This window comes from Neodiprion virginianus, chromosome 3 (genome assembly GCF_021901495.1).
Source record: "Neodiprion virginianus isolate iyNeoVirg1 chromosome 3, iyNeoVirg1.1, whole genome shotgun sequence".
In the NCBI taxonomy this organism is placed as follows: domain Eukaryota; kingdom Metazoa; phylum Arthropoda; class Insecta; order Hymenoptera; family Diprionidae; genus Neodiprion; species Neodiprion virginianus.
Genome location: NC_060879.1, coordinates 34,750,241 through 34,775,857, shown reverse-complemented (window position 1 = coordinate 34,775,857; position 25,617 = coordinate 34,750,241). Strand labels below are relative to the sequence as shown.

At 39.5% G+C, this 25,617-nt stretch overlaps 3 protein-coding genes across 9 annotated transcripts; 2 read left to right on the top strand and 1 right to left on the bottom strand.

Moving 5' to 3' along the window:
- The first annotated feature begins 130 nt into the window (after positions 1–130).
- LOC124301555 (jmjC domain-containing histone demethylation protein 1-like) lies at positions 131–5,583 on the top strand. Its single transcript, XM_046756747.1, has 7 exons — positions 131–379; positions 476–755; positions 1,291–1,978; positions 2,069–2,393; positions 2,508–2,823; positions 2,923–3,218; positions 3,433–5,583. The coding sequence occupies exons 1-7, from the start codon at positions 329–331 to the stop codon at positions 4,426–4,428; spliced, it is 2,952 nt and encodes a 983-aa protein (XP_046612703.1). The 5' UTR covers positions 131–328; the 3' UTR covers positions 4,429–5,583.
- A 405-nt stretch (positions 5,584–5,988) lies between these two features.
- Positions 5,989–23,159, top strand: LOC124301558 (uncharacterized). 5 transcript variants are annotated; one of them, XM_046756754.1, is made up of 5 exons: positions 5,989–6,169; positions 7,223–7,285; positions 18,676–19,474; positions 19,612–20,237; positions 22,105–23,159. In XM_046756754.1, the coding sequence occupies exons 3-5, from the start codon at positions 18,905–18,907 to the stop codon at positions 22,424–22,426; spliced, it is 1,518 nt and encodes a 505-aa protein (XP_046612710.1). In that variant the 5' UTR covers positions 5,989–6,169; positions 7,223–7,285; positions 18,676–18,904; the 3' UTR covers positions 22,427–23,159. The 5 variants fall into 5 exon arrangements, with proteins under 5 accessions (XP_046612710.1, XP_046612708.1, XP_046612709.1 ...); XM_046756752.1 differs by having other exon boundaries at positions 7,223–7,313; XM_046756755.1 differs by lacking the exon at positions 5,989–6,169 and having other exon boundaries at positions 7,088–7,285; positions 18,676–18,789; positions 18,866–19,474.
- LOC124301557 (glutamic acid-rich protein-like) lies at positions 7,379–16,582 on the bottom strand. Of its 3 annotated transcripts, none has more exons than XM_046756748.1 (7): positions 15,901–16,582; positions 11,731–12,016; positions 11,163–11,450; positions 9,754–10,320; positions 8,991–9,285; positions 8,448–8,745; positions 7,379–8,268 (listed from the first exon to the last, which is right to left on the bottom strand). In XM_046756748.1, exons 1-7 carry the CDS (start codon positions 16,084–16,086, stop codon positions 8,107–8,109), a joined length of 2,082 nt encoding a protein of 693 aa, XP_046612704.1. In that variant the 5' UTR covers positions 16,087–16,582; the 3' UTR covers positions 7,379–8,106. The 3 variants fall into 3 exon arrangements, with proteins under 3 accessions (XP_046612704.1, XP_046612705.1, XP_046612706.1); XM_046756749.1 differs by having other exon boundaries at positions 8,991–9,192; positions 15,901–16,581; XM_046756750.1 differs by lacking the exon at positions 15,901–16,582 and adding an exon at positions 13,154–13,592.
- Positions 23,160–25,617: the final 2,458 nt, after the last annotated feature.

Genomic DNA, 25,617 nt, shown 5'->3' with positions numbered 1-25,617 from the left:
ACTTGTGTGAAGAATGAGACGATATATTGCACTGATCGATACACTGGAATTCGATTAAATGTTATAATGCTTGCCCACTGCGCTAACCTCGGTTTTCCTAGGGAAATTTCTTTCACACGATTGGCTAACTTGTTCTCAAAAATGGCACCCTCCTTATGTCGCGATAGTGTAATCAAATAAATGGTCGAATTAGTAAACGCTCTATCGCTCGTGACATGTGAGAATTGTACGAGTAATCTGTCAAGATTTATCCAAAGACTGATTAGGATCAAGCATGTGAGTGGGGCGCTGAGTAGCCGGTGAATTTTAGTGATACGTTTCCAGCAGCATGTCGACAATGGCCGATGAATCTACTTCCGTGCCGAGAAGGCGTCAATTGGTAAACAAAAAATTATCATTTAAAAATAAGCAGTGTTTATAATTCATTACCGACTGGGACATATGTTCGGATAATACAATTTCTCCCTAATCACAGCGCGAGAGGACCAAAAAGTTATACACAGATGATTGGACACTGGGAGATGAAGATATCGAGGGACGGAGAACCTTTCAGCTTGATGAAAAGATTGACTGCGAGCGATATGACTTGAGTAATTTTAATGGATTATTTCGTGAGATGACGGGATCTGAATTAACCCTGAGCTACCTGCAAAAGCATGGTCTTGGGATACCATTATTATTCAAAGAAAAAAGCGGACTAGGCTTGCGTGTGCCAAGTCCAAATTTCTCCATAAACGATGTCAGAACCTGCGTAGGTACGTAACATCAACAAATGTCTCCGAGAAGCTGTTAGGAACTATATTTCGATAATTACCTGAAAGATGGCGTTGATCTACTATGATGATGTGTACAGTTTAAAAATAAGTATTTTGAGATGATTCGGATAGCTTGAGATATTTTTACAATTATGGAATTTTAGTGACGCAGTTGAATAATTTCGTCAATTACAATTACTTCACACTCAGGATGGACAACACATCTTTTACATTCAAATATCGTTGAAATAAATCCAGTTTTAAGGCATTGAACCTCTGTCACATTATTCTTATAAATTGTCTTTTCAGCCTGCCATAAATGTCTATTAGATTATTATCAACGTAGTTACTTGAGTAGCAATTTAAATTGCCAAGTTTCACAGTCAGTTCTTACAGTATCATAAAGTCTTACATTTACTTGGTACAATTATTATTTTGCAATTCCCTGAACAGCTTTTTTCAAACTTCCAATTTTTCGTTGCATGTAACAAATGAACTATTTTAAACCTTGCACTAACCACCACTCCAATTTTAGGTTCCAAGAGAATCTTGGATGTAATGGACGTAAATACTCAAAAAAATGAAGACATGACTATGAAGGAGTGGCAGAGGTACTATGAAGAGCCGAACAAAGATCGCTTGCTGAATGTAATATCGCTGGAATTTAGTCATACAAGGCTAGAAAATTATGTGCAATCTCCTACAGTAGTTCGTCAAGTGGACTGGGTGGACGTTGTTTGGCCGAGACATTTGAAAGAGGCTCAGGTTGAGGCAACAAACCTGTTAGAAGATATGATGTACCCAAAAGTACAGAAGTATTGTCTAATGTCAGTGAAAGGCTGCTACACAGATTTCCACGTCGACTTTGGAGGTACCAGCGTATGGTACCACATACTGCGAGGTGGTAAAATATTCTGGCTTATACCTCCAACAGAGAAGAACTTAGCCTCTTATGAGCAGTGGGTACTGAGTGGGAAACAATCTGATGTATTTTTTGGCGATATGGTAGACAGATGTGGAAGAATCAGTTTGACCGCAGGAATGACCTTATTCATTCCAACAGGATGGATTCACGCAGTTTACACACCTCAAGATTCTCTCGTTTTTGGGGGTAACTTTTTACACAGCTTCGGCATCGATAAACAATTGAAAGTTGCTCAAGTCGAAGAACATACGAAAGTTCCACAAAAGTTTCGGTACCCGTTCTTCACAGAGATGCTCTGGTAGGTTCACACGAAACCTTTTTCTGTGTCATTTCATTCGTCATTGTCAGAAGCTATATGATAACTTATGAATTCTCAATTTTGTTACAGGTATGTGTTGGAACGATATGTTCACATGCTATTGAACAGAAGCCACCTAGATATTCAGGATGCAAATCAACAATCCCCGGTTACAAAACTACATGAACATATACACTTGACTCCATTCGAATTGCATGGATTAAAAGCAATTGTAATGTACCTGCACTCTCTTCCATCTACAAAGAAAAACGTTCCTGAACTAATTCGGGATCCAGTAGCACTTATTCACGACGTTAGGTGCCTTGTTGAACAACACAGACATGATAATCCTGATGCAGCTGTGACAGGATACCCAGTGCTGCCACCCCCTCCAGCTATGACAATCGCGGACAGAGTGAGTCTTTGTTAACCACATTAGTTTCTTTAAAGCACTTTAGAACTACTCGCAATTATAGACTAATCCATTTTTCTGGAATTTGTTCACAATGTAAGTCTTCATACTCAACAGGAACGTCTACGAACAACCAAAAAAAGTTATACAAAGTTGCAACGGCAACAATCCCAAGACAAGTCTGATGGCCTAAAGGAGATCAAGCCAGGTGTTCCTCGGAGGAGGCGTACTAGATGTAAAAAATGTGAAGCATGTACTAGGTCCGATTGTGGGGAGTGCGCTTACTGCCAAGACATGGTTAAGTTTGGTGGTACAGGAAGGGCTAAGCAAACATGTCTTATGAGGCAGTGTTTAAGACCAATGCTCCCTGTTACAGCTGCTTGTAAGGTCTGTCAGCTAGATGGATGGAAACAGCAACCAGCGCCACTTATGGGTATGTAGGAAAACCATAAAATTTAAGAACAAAATCATTAAAGCTTTGATTGTCAAGCGAAGTCTTGACCAACGAATATCTCACTATTCAAAATTGCAGGAAAACCGACGCCGTCGACGCCATCAACGTTAATGGAGTGTACAGTTTGCTATGATATTGTGCATCCGGATTGTCTGACAGACTCTGGTCAAGGAGGCACAGCTAGCGAAGATCTTCCAAACAGTTGGGAATGTCCACAGTGTTGTGAAAGCGGTCGACACTTGGACTACAGACCTCGGCATTTCAAGGCGCGTGCTCGCAAGATCTCTGTTTCAAGTGGAGCCTCATCGGCACCTACGACTGACTCTGAGCGAGCAACTACCCCAAGCAAACGATCTCGGCCAGACCCAAACGAGGTAAGTTATCACTCATCGATTAGGTGTATTATTTTTTATGTCGTATAAATCTCTGATTGTGATTGAAATCGCGTGTAAAACAGAATACTCGCCAGGCAGGTATTTGTCCTGTGCATTTCTGTGAATAAATAACTAAAGGAAATGGGCAAAAATATGAAAATGTTTTTAGACATTACTTGACATCTGAAAACCAATACCCGATTCATTATTACAGGCCTGGAATGATCGGGAACCGGCTGAAGGTGAGCAACGCACAGCGTTGCGCACTCAGTTAGCTATGCAGTTGACTGGATCAACTAGTAAGTCGTTAAAACGGCCTCACGTTGTGGTAAGGCCGTCGCAACTGCCCCCACTATCCAAACCTGGACCAGATTTCAACGGGCACACTTTAGCTTACGACAAAACAGTAATGCTGGCTATATTTAGGTTTCTAAGCTTGAAAGATTTAGCAAATTGTGCTTTAGTCTGTCGTACATGGGCCAGGTACAGTGTAGATCCTAGTTTACGAAAAAGAATGGACGTATCTCATGCTCACTTGACCGCAGCCCACTTAACAGGCATTGCTCGAAGGCAGCCAGAAAACTTGAACTTAAATTGGACGAACGTCACTAAGAGGCAGTTGGCTTGGCTCCTAGACAGATTGCCTCAGCTTAGAGTTTTATCACTACAAGGTTGTACTTGGTCGGGCATATGCGCCCTTAAGACTTGTACGTGCCCTCCGTTAGTTAGTCTTGACCTAGGTCACGTCTCAGGCTTAAATGATTCTAGTTTGAGAGAAGTCTTAAGTCCTCCGGCTGACTCAAGACCTGGTTTAATAGACAAAACGTCACGTTTAAAGCACTTGAAAAGTCTTTCATTGGCTGGTTGCGATATAACTGACATAGCTCTTAGATATATCGTGCAACATTTACCGTATATTGAAATTCTGGATCTATCGTCTTGTGGACGAGTTTCAGACGCCGGAGTTGCCCAGCTGACTACTACTCCAGCACAAACCCTGTCCAATTTAATTTCTCTAAATTTATCAAACTGTAGACTACTAACAGAAGCCAGTCTTGACCACCTTGGGAGGTGTAAAGCGCTTAAACGGTTAGACCTACGACACACCACACACGTTTCTACGCAAGCTGTCATAAAGTTTGCTGCAAAAAGTGTACACAATTTACATGTGACTGATGTTAAGCTAGTTGAAGAAAAAGTAATTAAGTAATCGTGTCTGTAATTCGTAACATAAATATTCAACATATTTTACGCTTCTGAAATTCTATTGAAGAAAAGTAAAGGAACTGTCACACATGATTTGTGTATCCGAAATCATCCGTACTAAAAATTTTATGCGAAATTCTTATATATTTTTTTTCAATCTAACAATAACAGCAAGTTTGCTCTTGATAAGCTTTTTTGTAATCATCCAAGCATCTTAATCGCAGTATTATTTGGCCATTTTATTGCTGTGAGATATTAAAAGTATTAATTGTACTTTTATTTAGTTGAATCAGTGAAAAAGTAACTTGATATCTTTGTTTTCTGGAAATTATTATTTACCAGTCTGCAAAAATTTGTGAAAGTTGAACGTTCCAATGAGCCTTGATTGCGTTGATGCTATGTATGGTTATGAAAAAGCTGGCTAGTTATTTGATATGAGAGGTATTACACTTGGTCCATAAAAGCCTCTATTGCGTGCAATCTATTTCAATGATATGAAGATTTAAAAGTGAAAAATATTAAGTAACTACTGCGGGATATGACCGTAAATCGATACGCAAATACTTATTTATACAAAGTGTGATCAGTAGACTGTAATTAACGAACGTAAAATTTATGTTCAAACTTACATATTAAGGTATCGAACCGTGATATACATATAGTTACGTTGTATTTATTGTTTATAATAGAAACATGAAACGTATTACGCCAAGAACGTTTATGCTGATATGAATCATTCTTGGACCTCCTTTTTTCTGTCTGTTATTAATTTAAAGTATTCAAATTTACTAACAAACTTTTACTGTCGAGATCCAGTATTCAGCCACTGATGAAACCATTTATTCTCTGGTTCATTTTATTTTTTGTCGAGTCTTTAGATAAACTTTTCAGTCAAAACTCTGTGGCTGCGAGCCAAATTCGGTTTTTCTAAATTACCGTATATGAAGTTTATCTATATAAAGCTAATACTATAAATTATATACATAAAAGACGTACTTCTTTGTCCAAGGTATACTCGTTATGTTGAAAAGACTACTTATTATTTAATTAAGAAAATATTATTTTAATGAAAACTAATACATCTTACTGTATAACTCCTGTAACTTATAAAAAAACATAGCAATATCTCGGTTTTCAAATATAATTTTTATTTCAAAAACTACATGAATGTTCAATTTAGATTTAAAAAAGTAATCTAAGAGGTCAAACTTCAGTACTCTGTACAGTATTCAAAGTATTGTAAACCATCATAATTGATTACGTTATTAATTGGTTTTTTTCCTTTACTGTAAATTCATAGATCACAATTGTGATTTTCATTGGACATAAATATTGCATTTTAAATTTTTCCGTGGAAGCTAAACAATCGAGATTCCGCTAAGTTACTGGTGTATGTGGCGTATGTACTCCATTCAGCTCCATTGTTACTGAAAGTTATCGAATCAATCAAAATTCCCTACCTTACTTCGGATACTAGGGTATCTAAATGACTGATGCTAGGGAATTGTCACGTAGTACGTTGCAGTATCGAAATTTTCAAATGTTCAGTGCATTGTATGCCGGCTTGTCTCTACGTCGTAGCTCGTAGGTAACCATAACACACAGTTTTTGCTCTGGTTGAAGGCGATCGATAATTTGTGTCGCAGTGTTTCAAACTTTCAAGGTACGCAGTATTCTTCTAAGCGTCTCAACTGGAACTTGAAGAGGGATTATAAATTTGAGGAGTAACGGGATTTGGAGAAAATGTGAGTGAAAATGCCCGTTACTAACTGTCTCGTAGATGCAGCATGAAATGCGTAGAGATGTATAATCAACAGCCAATATCTTTTCCTCATTAAAAAAATATCTTACAATTTAAATTTAACATTAAAAAAAACAGAATACAGTAGCTTGTCAATGTGTAAATACGTTAATTATTAGCTAGTTTTACAATTACGTGTACGACGTAGAATCGATTTTTCTGATTCGTGACTCGGCTGTGCCGTACATGGTCGCACGGCAATCCTGCAGCCTACGCACCCATACATTTTCCCATTATGGTACGCACTGCAAATGCTCTAAAATTCCATTCACCCAACAACAAATCTCTTCTTCGACTTTTAATGTATTTGAATCGCTCTTAACCTCGTGAAAAATAACCTTAAAGTGATCGAAAATATGTACTAGGAAAAACAGGTGCGACTGTGCAGGGATGTATGTGTGTTAAGTCCGTGATGTGTGTAATTGAGTTTTCTTTTTTTTTATACATGTAATTTATCTTAGTACGTTCACAATGACTACTGTTATTCGTACGCTTACAACTATTATTATGATTTGTAGCATCATTCCTATACAGCGTATAGTGTGTATTTATTATGTATAGTATATCAGGGCGTTTCAGAAAAAAATAATTTTTGATTTTTCACCATGGCACCCCGTAAAAAGTTCGTTTGGGTCAAAAAAAAAATCGTATTCAGACATGATTGAACATCTGTCTAAAACCAGGCATTTCGCAATTCTCATTATACGCTTACGTACCCTGTTATCACTAAAAGTTATTCAATCAATTCAAGAATCTTATCCATCTTCAAATATTTCCGCGTGTTTGCACCCGTACGATAAATTCAAAATTCCCTATGTTACCTTGGATTCTAGGGTATCCAGAGGACAGTTGCTAGGGAATTGTCACGTAGTACGTTACAGTTTGGAAACTTCAAATGTCCACTGCATCGTAAATCGGCTTGTCTCAACGTCGTAACCTTAACACGCAGTTGTCAGTTTTTGCTTTCGTTAAAGGCGATCGATAATTTGTGTTGCAGTGTTTCAAGCTACGCAGTATTCTTTTGGGCGTCTCAACTGGGAATTGAAGAGTGATTATAAAGGTGAGGAGTAACGGGAATTGGAGAAAATGTGAGTGAAAATGCCTGTTACTAACCGGCTCGGTGGTGCAGCCTGAAATACGTAACGAGATCTAATCAACAGCCAATATCTTTTCTTTATTAAAAAAAATATCTTACAATTCAAATTGCAAAAACAAAATACAGTAGCTTGTCAATGTATAAATACGTTAATTATTAGCTAGTTTTACAATTACGTGTACGACGTAGAATCGATTTTTCTGATTCGTGACTCGGCTGTGCCGTACATGGTCACACGGCACTCCTGCAGCCTACGCACCCATACATTTTCCCATTATGGTACGCACTGCAAATGATCTAAAATTCCATTCACCCAACAACAAATCTCTTGATCAAATTTTAATGTATTTGAATCTCTCTTAACATCATGAAAACAGCCTTAAAGTGATCGAAAAAATTTAATAGAAAAACACAGGTGCGACTGTGCAGGGATAGCTGATATTTGGTATATGTTTTTTTTTTTTAAATATACGTAATTCATCATGGTACCATTATCAATGACTACTGTTATTCGTATGCTTAAAACGATTATTATGTTTTTTAGTATCATTCGTGTACAGTGTATAATGTATATTTATATTGTGTATGTATGTATGTATTGTATGTATATTAGGGTGTTTCAGATAAAAATTATTCGTGATTATCCACCATGGCACGTTGTATAAAGTTTGTTTAGGTTTAACAAAACCTTTTAGGGGATGCCACGGTGGAAAATAGCAAATTGTATTTTTCTGAAACACCATAATGTATATGGATTAACATTGTATCGATGTACCATTGATGCATCAGCCTAATTCGGCTAATACGGAGTCTAAATCTTCCTGCAGAGTAATGCTTTCTTCACGTTGCCTCGCTAAATCGTCTTTTAAACGGTCAACCGTTGCCTTGAGTAGATAATTTCCTTTCTTGAGCGTAGCCAAACGCCCTTCATGCCTTTTGACTTGTGCCTGCAGAGATAGTGAAATATAATAGTAAAAATTAGAGCGCCGCGGAGTATTAAATGCAAATTTAAATAATTGTCAACTTTAAAATTTCATTTTCAGATCTGCTTTCAAACTGACTTATTATTTTTGATGTCACTGCTTGGATACGCTAAACAATGATAGTTATGATAATGATAATTGACCTGTAAACTGTTTTTGCGTTTTTCAACCGGAGCATTATCATCCTCGCTTTCAGACTCTTCCTCGTCCTCCGACTCTTCGGATTCAGATTCCTCGTCAGACTCTTCACTCTCTTCTTCTTCCTCTTCCTCTTCCTCCGGTTCTTCGTCGTCCTCTTCCTCGTGCATAAGCTTAGCCATTTTATCCACCTCTTTTTGGAGTCGCTTGAATTTCTTATTTTCTTCCTTCAACAACTTTTGCTGTTGTTTTATTTGTTCCCGCAATGCATGCCTCTCCTTTTTGGCATTTGCTGCTTTATCCCTGTGCAAAAAGTTTACCAATTGTTCAATTAAATATCTTATTATTCATGCGCAGCAATGGCCTTGAATCAAGCTTCAGGTTCTCACGGGAGAATACAGTTCCAGGTAAATTATCACTGTATTTATTATAAAGAAAACTTTCCAATCGAATTTTAAACCTAACTTCAAGTTCATTTTATACTAATGATTTCTCTTGATTGTCACTCGAGTTTGACAAAGTAGTAAGAAATATTTCATGGAACGTACTTGAAGGTTTTTATCTTGGTAGTTAGGAGTTTGAGCTCCCTTTGAACCCGCTTCTCGGCTGCGACACTAGGATCAGCGTCTTCATCCTCCTCGCTGCTTTCCTCCTCTTCTTCTTCGCTCTCATACTCCGGCTGATCGACACTCTTTTGGGAGGCGATCTTCGCGACATCCTTGGCACTGGGACACCCAGCTAATGCCATGCCTGAAAAATTTGACGAGGACGTGTCCGCGCTTTCATCTACTTCAAACTCTGAATCGACATCTGACCATGGCTCTGGCAGATTAGAGTTTATGGCTACACGCGGTCGCGTTTAGGAAAAAAAGGGGGAGGGAACAGTAGAATTAATAAAATTTGTCATAACAGTAAAATGGGTCCGACTGTACTGCGTTGTGAAAGTATGGTGCGTCAAATTCCCTCTGTACCGCAGTGGAATTTTCCGGTGAATAAGAGTGCTGCAATTGATGCTTTACAAGTAATTACGAGTACTGTGTGTAAATTACGAATCAATGTCCGACCGCATCAAGTCACCAGGCTGAAGTTAGTAACGTCAATGTAACGAAATATCAGCGAAGAAAATCATTATTGAGCGAGTTTGAGAGCAATTTTCAAGTCGTTGGCTTGGCGAATATATTTTATCGATCATGGTTTATTAAATTTTCGAAATTCCCAAAGGTGCGAAGTGACGATTTTTCCTCAACCCGCGTCGTTAGAGTAACGTTGCCAACTTCATCCTCACGGCAATAGTCGGCTCGATCAACTTACCGGCCTTCATGCGTCTCTCCAACGCCGCGTACATCCTCTTCATCTCCTCGAGTTCGTTCTTCATCTTATCCTTCTCCTCTGCAACCGCAGCAAAGTTCTTCTCCATACGTTCAGCCTCTTTTCTCGCCTGATCAACCTCTTGCTTCAGGGCCTCTGCCAACTTCTCGTCCTGTTTCTTGTACTCTTGAACCGTCTTCTGAGACTTCTCGCGCTCGAGCTCGACCTCCAGATTCAAAATCCTCGCCTGCAATCTCTTGTTCTCCCTTTCGACCGCCTCTTTGTTTCGCAGCTCGATAGCCAACATCTGTTTCGTACTTTGAAGGTCGTCGCGGACCGCGTCTATGTCGTCCATCTCGTCGGGAACGACCTCGTCCACGGGTGCTACTTCGGCCTTTTGTATCTGTTCCTCGATCGTCATCTGCCTACGGAACTTTCTCAGGCCCTGCAGCATCGGTTTTGACCTGTCGTTGGTTTTTACGCTTTTTAACTTCACCCCCGATTGGATCTGTTGCAGCAGCTTGTTGTGCATGTTCGATTTCTCTGATTCGAACACAAAATGGGCATTGCCTGAAATGGATCCCGGGGGAAAAAAAAAGAAAAAGAAAAAGCAAAGGGAAAAACAGAAAAATTTTCTCTTTTACAATAAATCCATTCGATTCACCTGTAGTAATCGTTTCAGTAACTTCGTATTTTTTTTTTTTTTTTTTTTTTTTTTTTTTTAGAGAAAACGAGCACAGTTGGAAACAAAATAATACAAATATTGCGAGAAATTTAGAACTCGTTACTGTGACATTGTCCGATCCATCTAACGCCGGTTTCTCTGAAGATCTTTACAAATCGTTCGGGCGAGGAGGAGAAGAAAATCATAATAATCCGCTTGTCACGTTCCACTAGTTGTTTGAAATAACGCGTGCGTTTCATTGATGGTTAAAAACCGTCGAGAGATTTTGTTTTCAGGCAAAAATTACAGCCTACTGTACTGACGTTTTTCCTGCATTTGCCTCGCATCAATTAGACGGTAACGAACATTACGGCCGACCGAAGACTTCCAAAAAGTAGAATCACGATGCGGTTTTTATAACGAACACTTGGTACGCCTTTGTCGTGGGTGATGAGGCGGAATATTTATTTTCTCTTAATTAATTACATCATTAAAAGTAACCCGACGAAACCTGTCAATAATTTTTTTTTCTTTTTTCGTTTTCGTTTTTTTTTTTTTTAATCAACGCATTAGAAATTTTGAAAAAATTTCAATCGGCTTCACAGGCCATCATAATTATCTTTGTCGTAAGACAAATCGGTATAGTTCTTCTTTTGGGAAACATTAAAAAACAAAAAAGTGGGGAGAACGAAAATGTGGTCGATTACAAAATCGTGACTAGTTGGGCGCATTGATCTGTAAAACTCACCGGCAGGGTCCTCGACAACTTTGTTGACTCTTTCGAGTATCGGGGCACTTCTGTCGTTGCATTTAACCTTCTTTAATTTTTTTCCACTCTCTACTTCCTTCATCATACATGCCCAATCCGGTCGCTTTCTTGGCCTCGATTTCAAAGCCTCTATCACTTTTTGCTGTTTTTCGCTGAGGGGTGGCAATTCCTTCAAGATCGTTCTAGCCGGCGGTGGAGGTGGTGGTCTAGGAGGCGGTGGAGGCGGTATGGCCGCCCTCGATGAGCTTTTTGATAGTGTGGGTGCTCCTGAGGGTTTAAACATTTTTCAAAATGAAAATCGGAACGGTTCGGTTTCCCTTATCGACCAGTTTCTTTAACCCGAAACTTGGAAGTGTGAAAAAATCTGAGTTTCGTTGCTTTTCAAAACGGTTGACAACAATTTTGGAAAGTGCTAAAATCAATTTGTCGACAGACAAAAGTTGAAGTAAAAAAAAATATAATAATTAAACAAATAAATAAACCCCAACAACAATCGACAAAGGAGACATTTCGACTAAAAACTGGTCAAAAGTATACAAATCCTCACCTGTTGTGCTTTCGCTCTTCGAAAGCGGAACGACATCGGCGCGAGATCTTGATTTTTCGACGCGAATTTGCCGCTCGAGTTGGGGTCTGGAGTGAGCTTCGTGTCTTCCATTTTCCCGGGGTTTTGTTTTCGCGGATTCCGGTTTGCTCACCGTTTCCGGTTTACTCGCGGCTTCTCGAGTATTCGGCTGCGACGGGATGATTGTGATCTTGCTCTGTTTTCGTGTCGGCGCTTCGGCGGCTGCGGGTGTCGAATTGATCGGAGCTTCGACCGGCTTTGGAACGCTCTGAAAAACAGCGGAACGAAATTTTCTCGTCAATATTCGATCTCGGTACAATCACAGCGGGATTGATGAATTTCTAACGAATTTTTCCCAATTGGGATAAAAATTGAAACGTGGCTCGTGGCCGCAAATACGGAACGACAAATTTTTTAGGCAGGGAAGCTGCTGCGCTACGCGTCGCTAGGTATCTTCGAGAGACGAAAGATTAACGACCCGGTGAAACCAGCGGTTAAATTTATAGCGTTGTTTTTAGCATCCACCGCACTACCGTGTCCTCATTGTCAATGTATGCGTTATAATACAGACACATTGTACGCATTATACAAATCACTGGCGATTTACGCGGATTAGTTTTTTTTTCTTTCGATAAAGAAATATATCGAACGTCAGTGAACAAGTACAAGTCTTCGTCGACTTGGTAATAGACGTGCTTGTAATTTATAGTCTGCGGTTCATCCGCAATTACGAAAGTTTTGCATGTGCATTGCGCGTTGTTGTTAGTTTTTCATCATGTTTTAGTTAGCAACGTCAGCCTAACGATTCGTGCTGAGGAAAAACCGTTATTTCGCAATTTTAGAACTGTTTGAAATTCAGTAAACTGTAATAAACCGAAATATACTAAGATTTTGCAATCCTAGTTCCCCCAAAATCATTGTAAAAATAATAAAATAGTGATTTTTTTTCTCAAGGTTTCGTTACGATAACGTTACTAACGTCAACCTCGTCGTTTTTCATAATTACTCATCTAATTCGAAACCCGTAATACAACACAACTCGTTTCTACAACTCGCACGCCACAATTCGCGTTCACCGTGCAAATTCTGATAGATCTTGTATTGGCTTTTCATATATAGAATGATCTTACAAAGCAACTGCAGTTTTCCGATGCTCGACTGCGTTCAGGTTGAAGGGTTCGCATGAATTCACAGAGAATCTTGAGGCTTTCAAACTTCTGCAGTATTATACGTACGACCTTCAGTGTGGAAAAATTCGACATTGACGAAACGAGCGGTGGCCAAGCGCCATTTTTTTTTTTCCTCTCCTTTCACGAGCCGCGTACATAAATCCGCGAGTAAATCCTCTTCTTTCTTTTACATATGTACGTCTATTTTATTACCTCGAGATTTTACGGTTACATACGTGCCAATAATCAACGCCGTCTTCATCGTCCGCAGTTATTGCTGCCCAGAAATCCATCGAACGCAGATGTTGTCGGTATAGATATATAGATATATGTATATTATACGCGGAAAATTCACTCCGATTGATTTATCGATGTTCAAATTATTTTTGAAGTTATAATTGTCGCACTGAGGAACAATTTATGTCGGAGTGAATGTTTCGGTGATTTTTCGGCGTTGATGAATCGCAAAAATGAAAAAAAATGCTGTATTGTTTTCTCGATGCGTCGCCAATAATATGAAATATACTTTGAGGGGATGGGGTTGGGGAAAATTTATCATTCGAGAGATTTGGGTGTTAAAAAAAGGAAATAAAAAACAGAGAGAAAAAAATCGCGTCAATTTGCGTTTGTCTCTTTTCTCATCGGACACCTGGAGCACTTTTTCACTCCGTCGCCTCGTGGGGAGTTTCACGCGCTCACTAACGGGCGTACAAATTAAACTTACGTCATTGGGGGGGCTCCGCTCGTTCGAGTCCTCGACCGATAGAAAGAGAGACAAACACGGTCGATCCGACCGTCTTTAAATAAACACGGCTTTCCCAATATTATTGTTGTTATTCGTCTCTCCGCCAGGAGGGTTTTTTATTGGCCGGTTGAGAGGACGTCAAATGCACATCCTCGAATATCGTCGCTTCGTCGTCGTCTACGCGTATAATTCCTATCAATAGACCCGCGCCCCGTGATCCGTCGGCAGTTTCATTCTATAGGGTATGGTATACGCATGTCGCGGACGGATGGATAAATTTTACGTCACATAGATATATATCCGATACATGTACGAACGAGCGCGAATGCGGGAATTTATTTCGGCGTAATTTAGGTATAGGTTGACGGAAGACACAGCTGGCCGCAACCAGCAACGAGGATTTGAAATAAACCTGTAGCTTTAAATATAATCGTGACCCGATGCGTGCAGTATTGCGAACGCAGCGAGAAATCGAAACTATCCTGCACATGCCGTTTTTACATACCTACGTGTGTGTGTTTAATTTATTAGAAAAAAGTTATCCATGGTCCAAGAATAACGTGATATGTTGCAGCTTTTTTCACGAATTGACATCCGTCTTCGTTTCATCCGTTCGCAAAGCTAAGATCTAGTTTCATCGTTAGAGACCAAGATTACAATACCGAAAAACGTGGATGTAATATTTTTAACATTTTATCTCGCAAATGGTTTTGCACCGAAAGCATAGTTTCATAATTTTTTTTTTTTTTTTTGTTCCTTTTTTGCAACAAATCCATATCCCGTAAATATTTGTCCATTCACCGGAAACTGCAGGAGCAATATTTACGGTGTATTGCTAAAACCACGTAGAAAGTACCGCAGGAAACGGTCTTTGCATGATAGCGTGGATTTACAATACAGGAAATACTGCGAAATAACGGGTAGGTATAATAAATAAATATAAACTTCTTAACTCTGGCGCGCAGTTTTTCGCAATTTTGGATTCGCGGTTAATTTTGTACTTCTTTGTCGGTCGCACTTGTAGTTTTTGCACGACGCGGCAGCTGAATCTGAGAAACGTTACTGCAGGATCGATGATATCGCCATGGCAAAGTTTACGAGAACTTGAAAGAAAACGATAACTCTACGAAATCGTTGTACGAAAATTTTATTATACGCTGCGGTTCTTGTAAATTTTTTTACACGAGGCTGAAATTAGTAACGTTATTGTAACGATTCACGTTTCGGACGACACGTTTTTTACGAATCTGTAAAATTTACGAATCTCTGAATTGCGGTAAATTATAATACGGCAAAGCGGTAATTTAGATTTTCAAAACTTGGCCACTTCAAAGTCACTGCAAAATTTCAAAATAGTAATTTTTTTCCCCAATGTTTTTCGTTTTTTTTTTTGTTTTTTTTTTTTTTGTTTCCTTGCTGCTCCATATCCAAATAGTTTCAAATTAATCTTCCAACTCTCGTTACGTTTCAAAAAATCCGGAAATACGTTTCGCCGATTATTCAGAATGAAACGTGGGAGTGATTTACAAAAGAAATTGTACAAACCGGGGGAAAGTTTTACAAAGCTACGATATGTCGAGTAATTGCAGACGTGATCGCTATTCGTCTTAAATATCAAATAAATTGCAAAAAAGAAAAAACTGCTCGCTACACTTGGTGTTATTTTTTCACAAGGTGGAAGCAAGTGACGTTAACGTCACGAAACATCAGGAAGAATTTCATTATTTTGCAATTTTAGAATGACATTCGAGGAGTTGGCTTTTAAAAAAATATAGGTATATTTGATTCGGTACGATTTACGTAATTTCAGACTTCAGATTTCAAAGATTTTTTCCCGAACATGCATCGTTACAGTAACGTGTTACTGACTCAAATCGCGAAATTGTTTGCTCTCGGCGAGTTTGGTCAAAGATCAGTTGCCTCAAAGTTTCGTTGCTGATCGATCGGCGTGGTCCGTACGTAAATAATGTAACCCACCTGCTGAAGCGCGCCACGTATTCTATTTCAGGGTGATCTTCGACATGGCATGATCCTCGACTCGCGGCCTCAACATACTTTTCTCCCATTCCACACACGGCTTCCCTACAATTTCCTCAAACTTTTCTCGCACTCCAGTGTATCCGTTGCAACGATTCTTTTTTTTTTCTTCCATAGATTCTCCAGACGCGGTGCGCTAATATAAAATATTTTTCGAAATCCGACAAGGGTTGCGAGTGAAAAAAGAATTTCAAAACTCACCTTGAGCGTGACTTGAGTGAAGGCCGGTGGCTCGTCGGTTTTGGGCCTGGATTCCCTCCTGGAATTTAGAGTCCAGGGTGCGGCGGGCATCGGCAGAGGGTTGGGACCCTCTTTGACCCAGGGTGGGCGAAAAGTCGTCCTCTGGGGTTGCTGCTGCGGCTGCTGCTGCCCCCCGGCTCCTGGCATATTGTCAAAATTGATGTCGCACCGCGGTTTCGTATATTTTTAAAGAAAACAAAATATCCTCCGTGGAAACGCGTGACTCGCGCTTCGTAGACGTGCGGGAAAAAATTCGTTGAGCGATGAGGCTAACGACGTGGAGAAACTTGTTCACTCTCCTCTTCGTCTTCGACACTCTCGCAAGCTCTTCTTCTTCCGCGTTACTTCCCTGCGGCCGTTAATACGCGGCCTATTTTACGCCGAGGGGCTTATCTAGCTGCACCAATTCTCTCGGCGCTTAATTCGCGGTTTTCACGAGAAAAATAAACATCAAATAAACAACGAAAACGAGAACAAGAAGAAAGAAAATATTCCACCGAGTTTCGAATTCGCGCTGTATATATATATATATATGTTTTATATTCCAATTAACGCTTACGGACGTTAATGTTACGCCCAACAGCCGCCGTCGCGAGACTACTCTAGGTCCACGCGCTGGCAACGAATCCTCGAAATAACTGGATTTACGCCACTTTTTCGAATCCAGTCGAGACATCGAGACCTGTAACTCGCGCGATGGCCCCCCTGGCTGCTTCCCCCCGTTTTCGGGTATTTTTGGCACGTGACGTCACACGGGACGCGAGGTCAAAAATAGATGGTCTTCTAGGCCGTATCGTCTCTGCAACTTCGTGCTTACGCCTTACGCTCGCGAAGCTATGCGTATCGTCTTCCCTTCACACCCACATCCCGCCTTGCCGCCCCCTCTGTAACTGTTTACAATGCAATTTTCAATGTTTCGCGGAATTTTTCCCGAAGCGTGTACCCCGCTTGTTCATTCTTAAAATTTTTTCTCCATCTCATTCAACGTTAGTGACGGATGATGAGGGCGGCGGAAGCGGAAGTGTCTCAAACCCGAGTGGACGTACCTACTCGTGGGTATTTTGCGTTTGCCAAAAATGGGAAAGTAATATCGTCCTCGAATGTTGATATTTATTTGGATTTCTGTTGCACGTAATTGATTGCATGCGTTGAGATTTGTCGTCTCATTCCCGTCATTGTTTATCGTATTTGCAGATTTTTGCATGAGGAATATGAGCCGTGATTCTCTTCAGCTACACATAAGAGCAAAGTTATTTAACTCTTTTATTTGAGAAAAGTAGTCGTAATTTTGAAAATTCTCCGCGTAACTACCATTTAGGTACTCCGGCGTTTTTCGCAGTCTCTCTCAACAATGCCGCTAGTGAAATACGTGCATACGTACTTCAGTGATTCATTAGTATGTACGTAAATGGAACGTAAAGGTACGAAGGTTGCACATTTTCGTGCGGTACTATTGAGAAGGTCGAGAACTAATTCTCGAAAACGAGCGCTTGTAATCAGAGTCGGGGAACCGAGAATTGTATTCCCCTCACAGCCCGTAAGCGGCTCTATTGAGAGGTTGCACCGTATTCGAAATATTGATTGAAGTCGTTGGATGTTCTTCGTATGCACGTAAACAACTGGTAAAAGGATTGATTAGCATTAAAGAATGAAAGCGAGATAGATAGATAGATAGATAGAGGTTTGTTACATCCATGGCGATGTTAGACAAGTAGCGACAGAAAAATAATACAGGATACGACAAAATATAAACGGAAAAAGCAAGTAGATGGACAGAAAAATAAAACAAAATAGGTAAAATAAAGAAAGACAGGAGAAAAAAGAAAAGATCACAGTGGGGAGTACAAAGTTTAAATTAAGACTAGGGATGAGATGAATGAAATTAAAATTAGAGATACCAGGTAAAGTAAATAAGAGAAATACGAAAATGTAAGTGAGAACTGACTACAAGAACATGGATTATCACGCAAACTAATGGGATTAATCAGAACTAGAGAAAGGGAGAGAGAAAAACCTTTACTAATGAGGAGAGAAATGCAAAATGCAGGAATTTTGTGTGTATAGATAATTTTCAAACTTTTGATCAAGAATGAGTAACTGAATGCGAGAATGAATTCATTATAAAATAACAAGCACAAAATCTAACTGTAAAGTTTCACAGCCTGATCTGAAAATCAGGTAAAGCTAACGCAATTCAACGTAAACGACACTTTCACTCGCCTTTCATTCACATACCTTCTGGTACTTTCGTATTTTTATAGTCAGAGAAGCCGTTGCGACGCTTTCATTCAATTCCACCTCGCGGAAATTACGAGGAGTTTATCCGAGTTTTAAGAACGAAATTTCGCAGTAAAAGAATCGTCGGAGGAATGCAAATAATCGATGAAACATTCTATTTTAGGGTACCGACCAGCTCGCACGGAGAATCTAACTGCACAAGCTTTAAAATTTGATTCGCACACGATTCTATAAGCCGCTGTCGTCCGTCTCTAGAACGAAAACCTGTGCAAAAGCTACAGTGAAAATATTTTCGGAAGTACGGGGAAAATGAGTAACTTATTTATCAAAGCTCCTGCACAGTTTGAAATACAATTACACACGCTAAACGCAAAAATTAACGAAAAGCTAACCATCATCAGTCGTCATATTTCTCGGACTAACTCGATCATCCAATCTTCTTTGAATCGTTGTTCTAAAAAGAATCTTCCTGTTTCTCAAATTGTTTATCTTCATCAGGGTCGGTGGTCTTCGCGAAAGAGATTATCAGCGAGCGGTGCAAAAACGTAACGAAGCTTGCCGAAGATTCGATTATCACTGTCAGGCGGCAAGATATTTTGAACGGGAGTCAAGGTTAGCAGAGCACTTCAACTCTTGGAGCTCTGGGGGTTTTTACCGTGATAATAAATTCATTGACGGTAAATCCAAGGCCGACAGACTTCGTCGGCGACAGAACAGTCTGAGAAAAATGCTGAAGGATGAGGACGCCGGTTACAGGGGAGAAATTGCAGAGCGGGCGGCCGCCGGTATGCCTTCTGTAAGAGACGGACCTGACAGAGCCTCCGTCGACAACTTGAGGAAGCAGCTCGACATGAAAAAAACGGAGAAAGCACTTTATTATCCGCACAATTACGGTTGTTTTCAATCGTGCAACGGTCCGTGCGAATGCAAGACTGGCGGTGCTTCTTCTCGTCATTATCAGGGTGAACACCACATTGATGCTTGCAGAAATTCCAACCTAAGTATGGAGCAAACCAATCTGAGGAATTACTCCTCCGACTGTCAGAGCCGCAAGGAAAATCCGGAGAATCGTCATCACGGTGAGAAGCGTCACATCCAAGGGCACATGATGTACGGTAGCAACATCGACAGCTTCGGCAACTCTTTCACGACGTCGACTGTTAAGCACACCGGGGAAAGGCGACACTACGAAACCGCTACTGACAGCGTTGACGAAGGGTCAAACCAGCGTCAGCACAGGGAAGAGGCTGATTATAATTCTGTTGCTTCGTCCGTACGTCAGATGCAGGAAGATCAGGTAAGATGAACGAATCGGAAATCATTTTAACCCCGTTTTTTGCTCAGTATAACGCTGTCGCAGCCGGCCTTATCAAATCTATAATCTGGTAAAAGTAAAACGACGCTACTTCATTTCAATGTCTTGTCATCTTACAGGAAAGCGTGATGGGATACGCGGGACATGCGGCGATTTCGGAAAGGAGACATTACGGCAACCCTTCGAACAACTCGGGTAGGAGCCTGGCAAATACAAACATGAGGCAGGCCAGCCCGGCGAAACGTGTCTCGGAGACCTCCAAAGAAGCTGAAGGAGAACGAGAAGCAGAGGATCCGGAGGAATCCGAGTTCGATCAACGCTACGCAACTGCTGATCAGGAACTCGAGCAGATATACGAGAGCGGTAACCGGTCTCAGGCTTCGAGTCCGGGTTCCGAGGGCTTCACTAACAGGAAAAATTCATCTACCGACAACATAAATTTCTCCTGGAAATACGACGATCCCGCTAAACGACCGGTCTGCTTTCTCACTCACAGTCAATTGCTGGAGGAGATACAGGATTTGGCGAACAGGGAGGTTCAGGTTTGCAAGAAGCAAAATTGGGGCGAAGCACTTCGTCTTAGGGACATGCGAAACCGACTTGAACTTCAGAGGGAAGTCGAAATTTTTAATTTCAAAAATTTAGTTAAAAATAAGAACAGACACTCAGAGATGACGAAGTTGGCCGATAGAATGAAGCTGATGGACAAACGCGAGACGAGTGGGAATGACCACCTAATTTACAGGTTAGTCAATTTTCTTTCGCAGTTCTCACCAGTGTTTAAGGGAGTACATAGCTCCGGCGCTGGCGAAAATTAATATTTGTATGATTGTATTTTATGGAGTGTGTTGCGAAATACAACGTAAAATGTTTATTACACATTATTTCTTGATCATACAAAAGTAAGAAAAAAATCGGCCAAGGAAATCATTTATAATAAATGACGTGTGTATTGAAATTTTTTAGGCCTCTGTTGCGCTTCACGGTTGACGTGATTCCGTCGGTACAAGTCGATGGATTTGAAAAATTAAAAATGATTCTTCTACAGTAATGTTTTCGTTATAGCCTGTTGAACCATTTTTATGATGTCTAATTGAATACTTTTTCTATGAACCAGAAGAGAATGAAATTTTAGATGAAAACGGTTCCTTCAACCTTTAAAATGTCATAAAATGCTAATTTTTGTGAAATTAAAATATCCGGCTCGATAGACTGTAACGAAGACATTACTGTGCAGGAATCTTTTTGAATTTTTCAAATCCATCGACCCAGAACGACGGAATCATGTCAACCATGAAGCGCAACAGGGACCTAAAGAATTTCAATACACATGTAATTTGTCACAAATAATTTTCTTGAACATTTTTTTTCTCTTACTTTTGAATAATTAAAATATAATGTCTAATCAATATCTTGTGTTATAATTCACAATATACTCCATAAAATACAACCATACAAATATAAATTTCTAGCAGCGGTGGACGTATTTACCCCCTTAATATAAGTGAACGCAAACGGCGCACTTGGTATTTCCCGATATTTATCGCTAACGTTACCTCTTTCCATAACACTGTAAAAAAAAAAACAAAAAAATAATCGGAATTAAGTCTTAAGCTCTTTTTTTACGAGTGGCCTTGGTCCTCATTATTTATTGCTGCTGATTACGTACTTGTGACTTAATAAGAACTCTTTTTAGTATCGATCGTAACGTCTTACGCGATACAAATTCCTGGCTGATCGCCGACCGGCCAAAGTGACGAACGAAGGAGATAGGGGCGTACATACTTATACATGCAGAAATGATTTTCAATTATATGTATATTTGCCGTGAGAAAATAACAATTATGTGTATAACGCGATATATCTATTATAGCTGTAAACGTCACGGCAATGTGGCAATTTATAGCGATGAATCACATATTTTCCGAGTTCTATAACGTTCTAAAGATTTGCACTGCAGGCCAAAAGCCAAAACCGTATTTCTCAACACGATTTGTCACTTGCCAATTGTGACCTGCTTTACACATGTATCAAATTTACATTTTTGTTCTACTTACTCTACGAAATACTGCGGGAATCCCGTTGTGTCGAATGCTTATAGGCTGTTGCGTACGAAATTTGTATTTTTTTTCCCCTTTATCCAGACACATTTTACGTCACGCTTTGCGTTCTTCTTGCGCTAGCGTACATGTGCTATGAAGCGTGAATTTCTCCACCTCGCTTTTCGATTTTATATTATACACATAAATCACCTTGACTTTTCCACCCGGATCTATTACCCAATCCTTTGCGTAACGATTTGCAAAGAGATAATTAGGTATTAAGTGCGAACCCCATGAATTTTCCAAGTTAGAGGTCTCCAAGTTTTCTTATGTTACCTATATTTCACTCTCAAAACTCTTCTTTTTTCATACGATTTCCATCTTCATAGTTGTATCTGAGTTTTTCTTGTGCTTCTTCCTGTATTGTTATCGTCGCACTTCAAGAAGAAAAATCGACAGATAGAGAATTCAGTAGTTCGTTAATTCTCATCCAGTCTTGGTCCACGACGTTTTTTTTCTCCATATTTCGTGTATACATGATCTCTACACATGAAATTCGTCATCACACAGTGAGGAGGCCAAGTCTTTGTGGGAAGCACGAGTCCGAGAGGACAACGCGATCTTGAGCGAGGATGAACGGGCCGCGAGAGAGAAATTACTGCAAGAATTGGAGGAAGAATGGGAGATGATGTCCTTGAACGACAAGGAGCGAATAGCTGAGTCTCCAGTGAAACAGCAGCAGTCGTATCTTCAGGAAGAATTGAACATAAGAGCCGAAGCTATGGATAACGCAGTGGATTTACCGCACGTCCACTGGTCGAATGACGAGTCGAAAAGTTCGTGTACTCGAAACAAGGACAAGGGTTCCGCAAGCCTGATTTTCCTAGGCTAAAAAGGGACCGATGTTAAGCCTCGTAGAATTCATAGATATTTACCGCTTAGTAGTAGATGTAGAATGTATGTACGTACTACAGATTGGTTAGGATATTGCATTACACTCGATTCGTTCGGAGGTTATAAATTTGAAAAGACTAAAATTCGTAGACACTTGTAGTCTTTATAATAATTTGTATGATATTCGTACATTTGTATTTAACCCTCGTGGTATATTTGATACTATGTCAAAGCTTCGCGTATCAGACTGAAGAAATTATTTTCATATTATCATCTCCCCCTAATTCTATGGTGCTAATTTGACCGTTAGTGAAACCCTAGAGGCCTTACTTACCTTTAGCATTAAGTTATAACGTTGTTTCAATCTTATATTTACATCTTACGAGGCTTATTTTCTTCCACATATTCTCTCATCGTATAATACGTATTATTATATTTCGTTAGGGTGGATAAATTAAAATCATATGTATTTTGTTTCATCATTCGAATAGCATGCATCTTTTCAGAGGGCGTTCTAATTCCTGCCAGATAATAGAAAAGAGAAACAAATCGTCAAATTCAGAATCAATTTTCGCGAATGAGCGGGACGTCCTTCGCCTACAAATTTATACGATCTTTAAATCATATTTCATTATAATTCCTAGCCACCCTATTTAATTAATGTCAAATTATGTATTACGAATTGTAAGCCACGCTAATATTGCAGCATTAAATCTCTGCGTTTGCACCAACCTTATTCAAAATTCTATATTCCAAAAAATGGCGCATCAAATCCCACAAATTTTCACACTCGTGGGATGAACGATGCTGCCTTTCAAATCCCAAATATTCGCACGCTCCTGACTCGCGGGAATAAAAAAACAAACGCACGCCCGAGCTAATCGCGGTAACTTTAATTTCCCACGTGGTTAGCTCAACAGCCGAGAGATGGCGCCACCGACAACACTTCTCGGGAGAGATAATAATGATGATAGTAACAGGCGGAATAATAATACCGAGTGGGTACGGCACTCAGCCTCGGGCCGAGACGCGGTAGTAGCGCCCGTCTGACAACTGGGCGTGCTGCGAATGCACACCCACCAATTTCACCTTATTACTATCACTATATCGGAGCCAAACTATGCCGCGGCATATGAAAAGCTCTGCAAAACTGCAGCCGGGGGATCCCGACGTGTCTATTTATCTTTCCTTTTTCTCTCTCCGTTTTTCACCCTTCCACCGTTTTTCGGTTTTTATATTCCAACGTGATTCCGGGCTCGCGCTACGGAGAATCACATCATTTTCATGCAATTTGACGCTACGATTCTGAGGCATTGATTTTATTCTTTTCTGTGCAACTCTGTCTTACGTAATGAAATTTTTTAACACAATTTTTTATTTTCGTTTTTGTATATTACAATATTTAATGTTTATTATTATATAATATTTTAAAGTATTATAATAAAATCACTGGAAAGATCAGAGATAGAATGTCTGAAACTGAAAAAAGCATTGTATGATGAAAGATTATAAGAAATATCGATGTTGCGTTAGAAATTTCGCAGAATTTAGGAAAATCTATAGTTGAAAAACGTAGACACCTAATTTTGAATTTTTTCACGCGGTTGTACAAACGCGCGAAGTAAAGCTCTCATACTGAATAATTTCAAATTATGAAACACTTGCGTAGTGATTTTCGACCTGTTACTGAGCGTAACCGAAAACCAGTCAGTAAAAAGAGCAAGAGTACAGTTTGCATTAAAACCGCAGAAATAACGATGCATTTATTAAATATTGCCCATTTGCAATTGCGGTTCTCGGAGTGACAGTTTAGTGCCGATGGATCAATTAGAGGTTCGATTCATGCCGTTTCGCGAACAAACAGGAAGAGGAAGAAGAACAAGATGGGGATGACTAACTAGGTAAGCGCTGTAATATTGTCAGCGTATGTTTATTGAAATGTGCATTTCTACAACGCTGAAAAAGTATATTTTGACCGACAGAAATATAGTAGAGATCAAAAAGTCCTTTTTTAAGTACTAGAAACTCTTTTCCCCGTGACGAGTTGATTTCTACCAATCAATAATCGCAAATATATTATACCCATAGAGAATATTAAAAAATAATCACTAGAAAGAAATGACATATAATGACGATGAATATAAATTATCCCGTCGTATCAAATACAGGTAAATTTATATATTATACGCATACTAAGTATTCTGCTATTCGCAATTAATGCAAATGTATATCTCTTAGAGAATGTAAACCGTCCAATTTGTTCCCTTTCGTCTGATTCATTTCTCAATGCGTAGGTATTTTAAACATGAAATTATAAACATATCTTGTTTGTTCGTTTGTCTGTTTCACATTTCGTGATGGGAATATATGATATAGCTTCTCAAGTTATTACCTCGTGGGTGAATCGTTTTGACTTGATTAGAGAGATTCTGGTGAGCATTATTGGTAAAACTGCTTAAAACCGAATTCCTACAAATTTTTGTATAAATTTTAATATACATATATTCTTCAGGAATGAAGAAACAATTTATTTGAATATGTTTCTAACGTATACAGGTTGAATAAAATTATTACCGAGACACGTTTATTGCAGTTAATCCACAAACGTTTTGCCCTAAAAAGTTTGTTTCTTCTCTGTTTACTCTTTTTTTTTACAACACAAGTTCACCTGCAAAAATTGACTTACAATTAGTGACAATCGAACTAGGCTAAAATAAAATTCCGAACCGCTTACCTATTCAACTAGTGCAATACCTGTTCCCCTCGTCAAATACAATTCTGAGTTTGCACATTGTTTATCACGAGCGTGAACCAATTTTTATTTTTCACTTCTAAAGCCTGTATACAATTCTTACGTACTCTTTCGCAAGTTGCACGTTTCACGCGCCGGACAGACAGCGACTGTGATAAGTACCGCAAAACAATTTCTTCGGACACTAAACCGAGTTACGCAAAAATTACTCGTACGCGTGTAATTGAACAGGTATAAAGTATACAACGTGTAGAATATAGGGACTCGTTATTTTTTATGAGTATAATTAACTTCTCTAGGATACGAGGAGTGTATCCGTTAGACCAAAGTTTGCGCGATCAATCCACGAACATATGAAATAACCCGTTGTAACGTGAATCTCAATTTTTTTTTTTTCTAATCAACAAATTTTTTATTCAAAGTTGGAAGAACCGGTA

Excerpts from the sequence above, each read along its gene's own strand:
- LOC124301558 (XM_046756753.1), top strand. Across the intron at positions 19,475-19,611 it reads GTCAGATGCAGGAAGATCAG|GAAAGCGTGATGGGATACGC; the intron begins GTAAGATGAACG and ends GTCATCTTACAG. Across the intron at positions 20,238-22,104 it reads AATGACCACCTAATTTACAG|TGAGGAGGCCAAGTCTTTGT; the intron begins GTTAGTCAATTT and ends GTCATCACACAG.
- LOC124301555 (XM_046756747.1), top strand. The coding sequence starts at position 329 with ATGTCGACAATGGCCGATGAATCTACTTCCGTGCCGAGAAGGCGTCAA. Across the intron at positions 380-475 it reads TGCCGAGAAGGCGTCAATTG|CGCGAGAGGACCAAAAAGTT; the intron begins GTAAACAAAAAA and ends CCCTAATCACAG. Across the intron at positions 2,394-2,507 it reads CTATGACAATCGCGGACAGA|GAACGTCTACGAACAACCAA; the intron begins GTGAGTCTTTGT and ends CATACTCAACAG.
- LOC124301557 (XM_046756748.1), bottom strand. The coding sequence starts at position 16,086 with ATGCCAGGAGCCGGGGGGCAGCAGCAGCCGCAGCAGCAACCCCAGAGG. Across the intron at positions 10,321-11,162 it reads AGTTGTCGAGGACCCTGCCG|GCAATGCCCATTTTGTGTTC; the intron begins GTGAGTTTTACA and ends GATCCATTTCAG. Across the intron at positions 9,286-9,753 it reads GGAGAGACGCATGAAGGCCG|CCATAAACTCTAATCTGCCA; the intron begins GTAAGTTGATCG and ends GACCGCGTGTAG.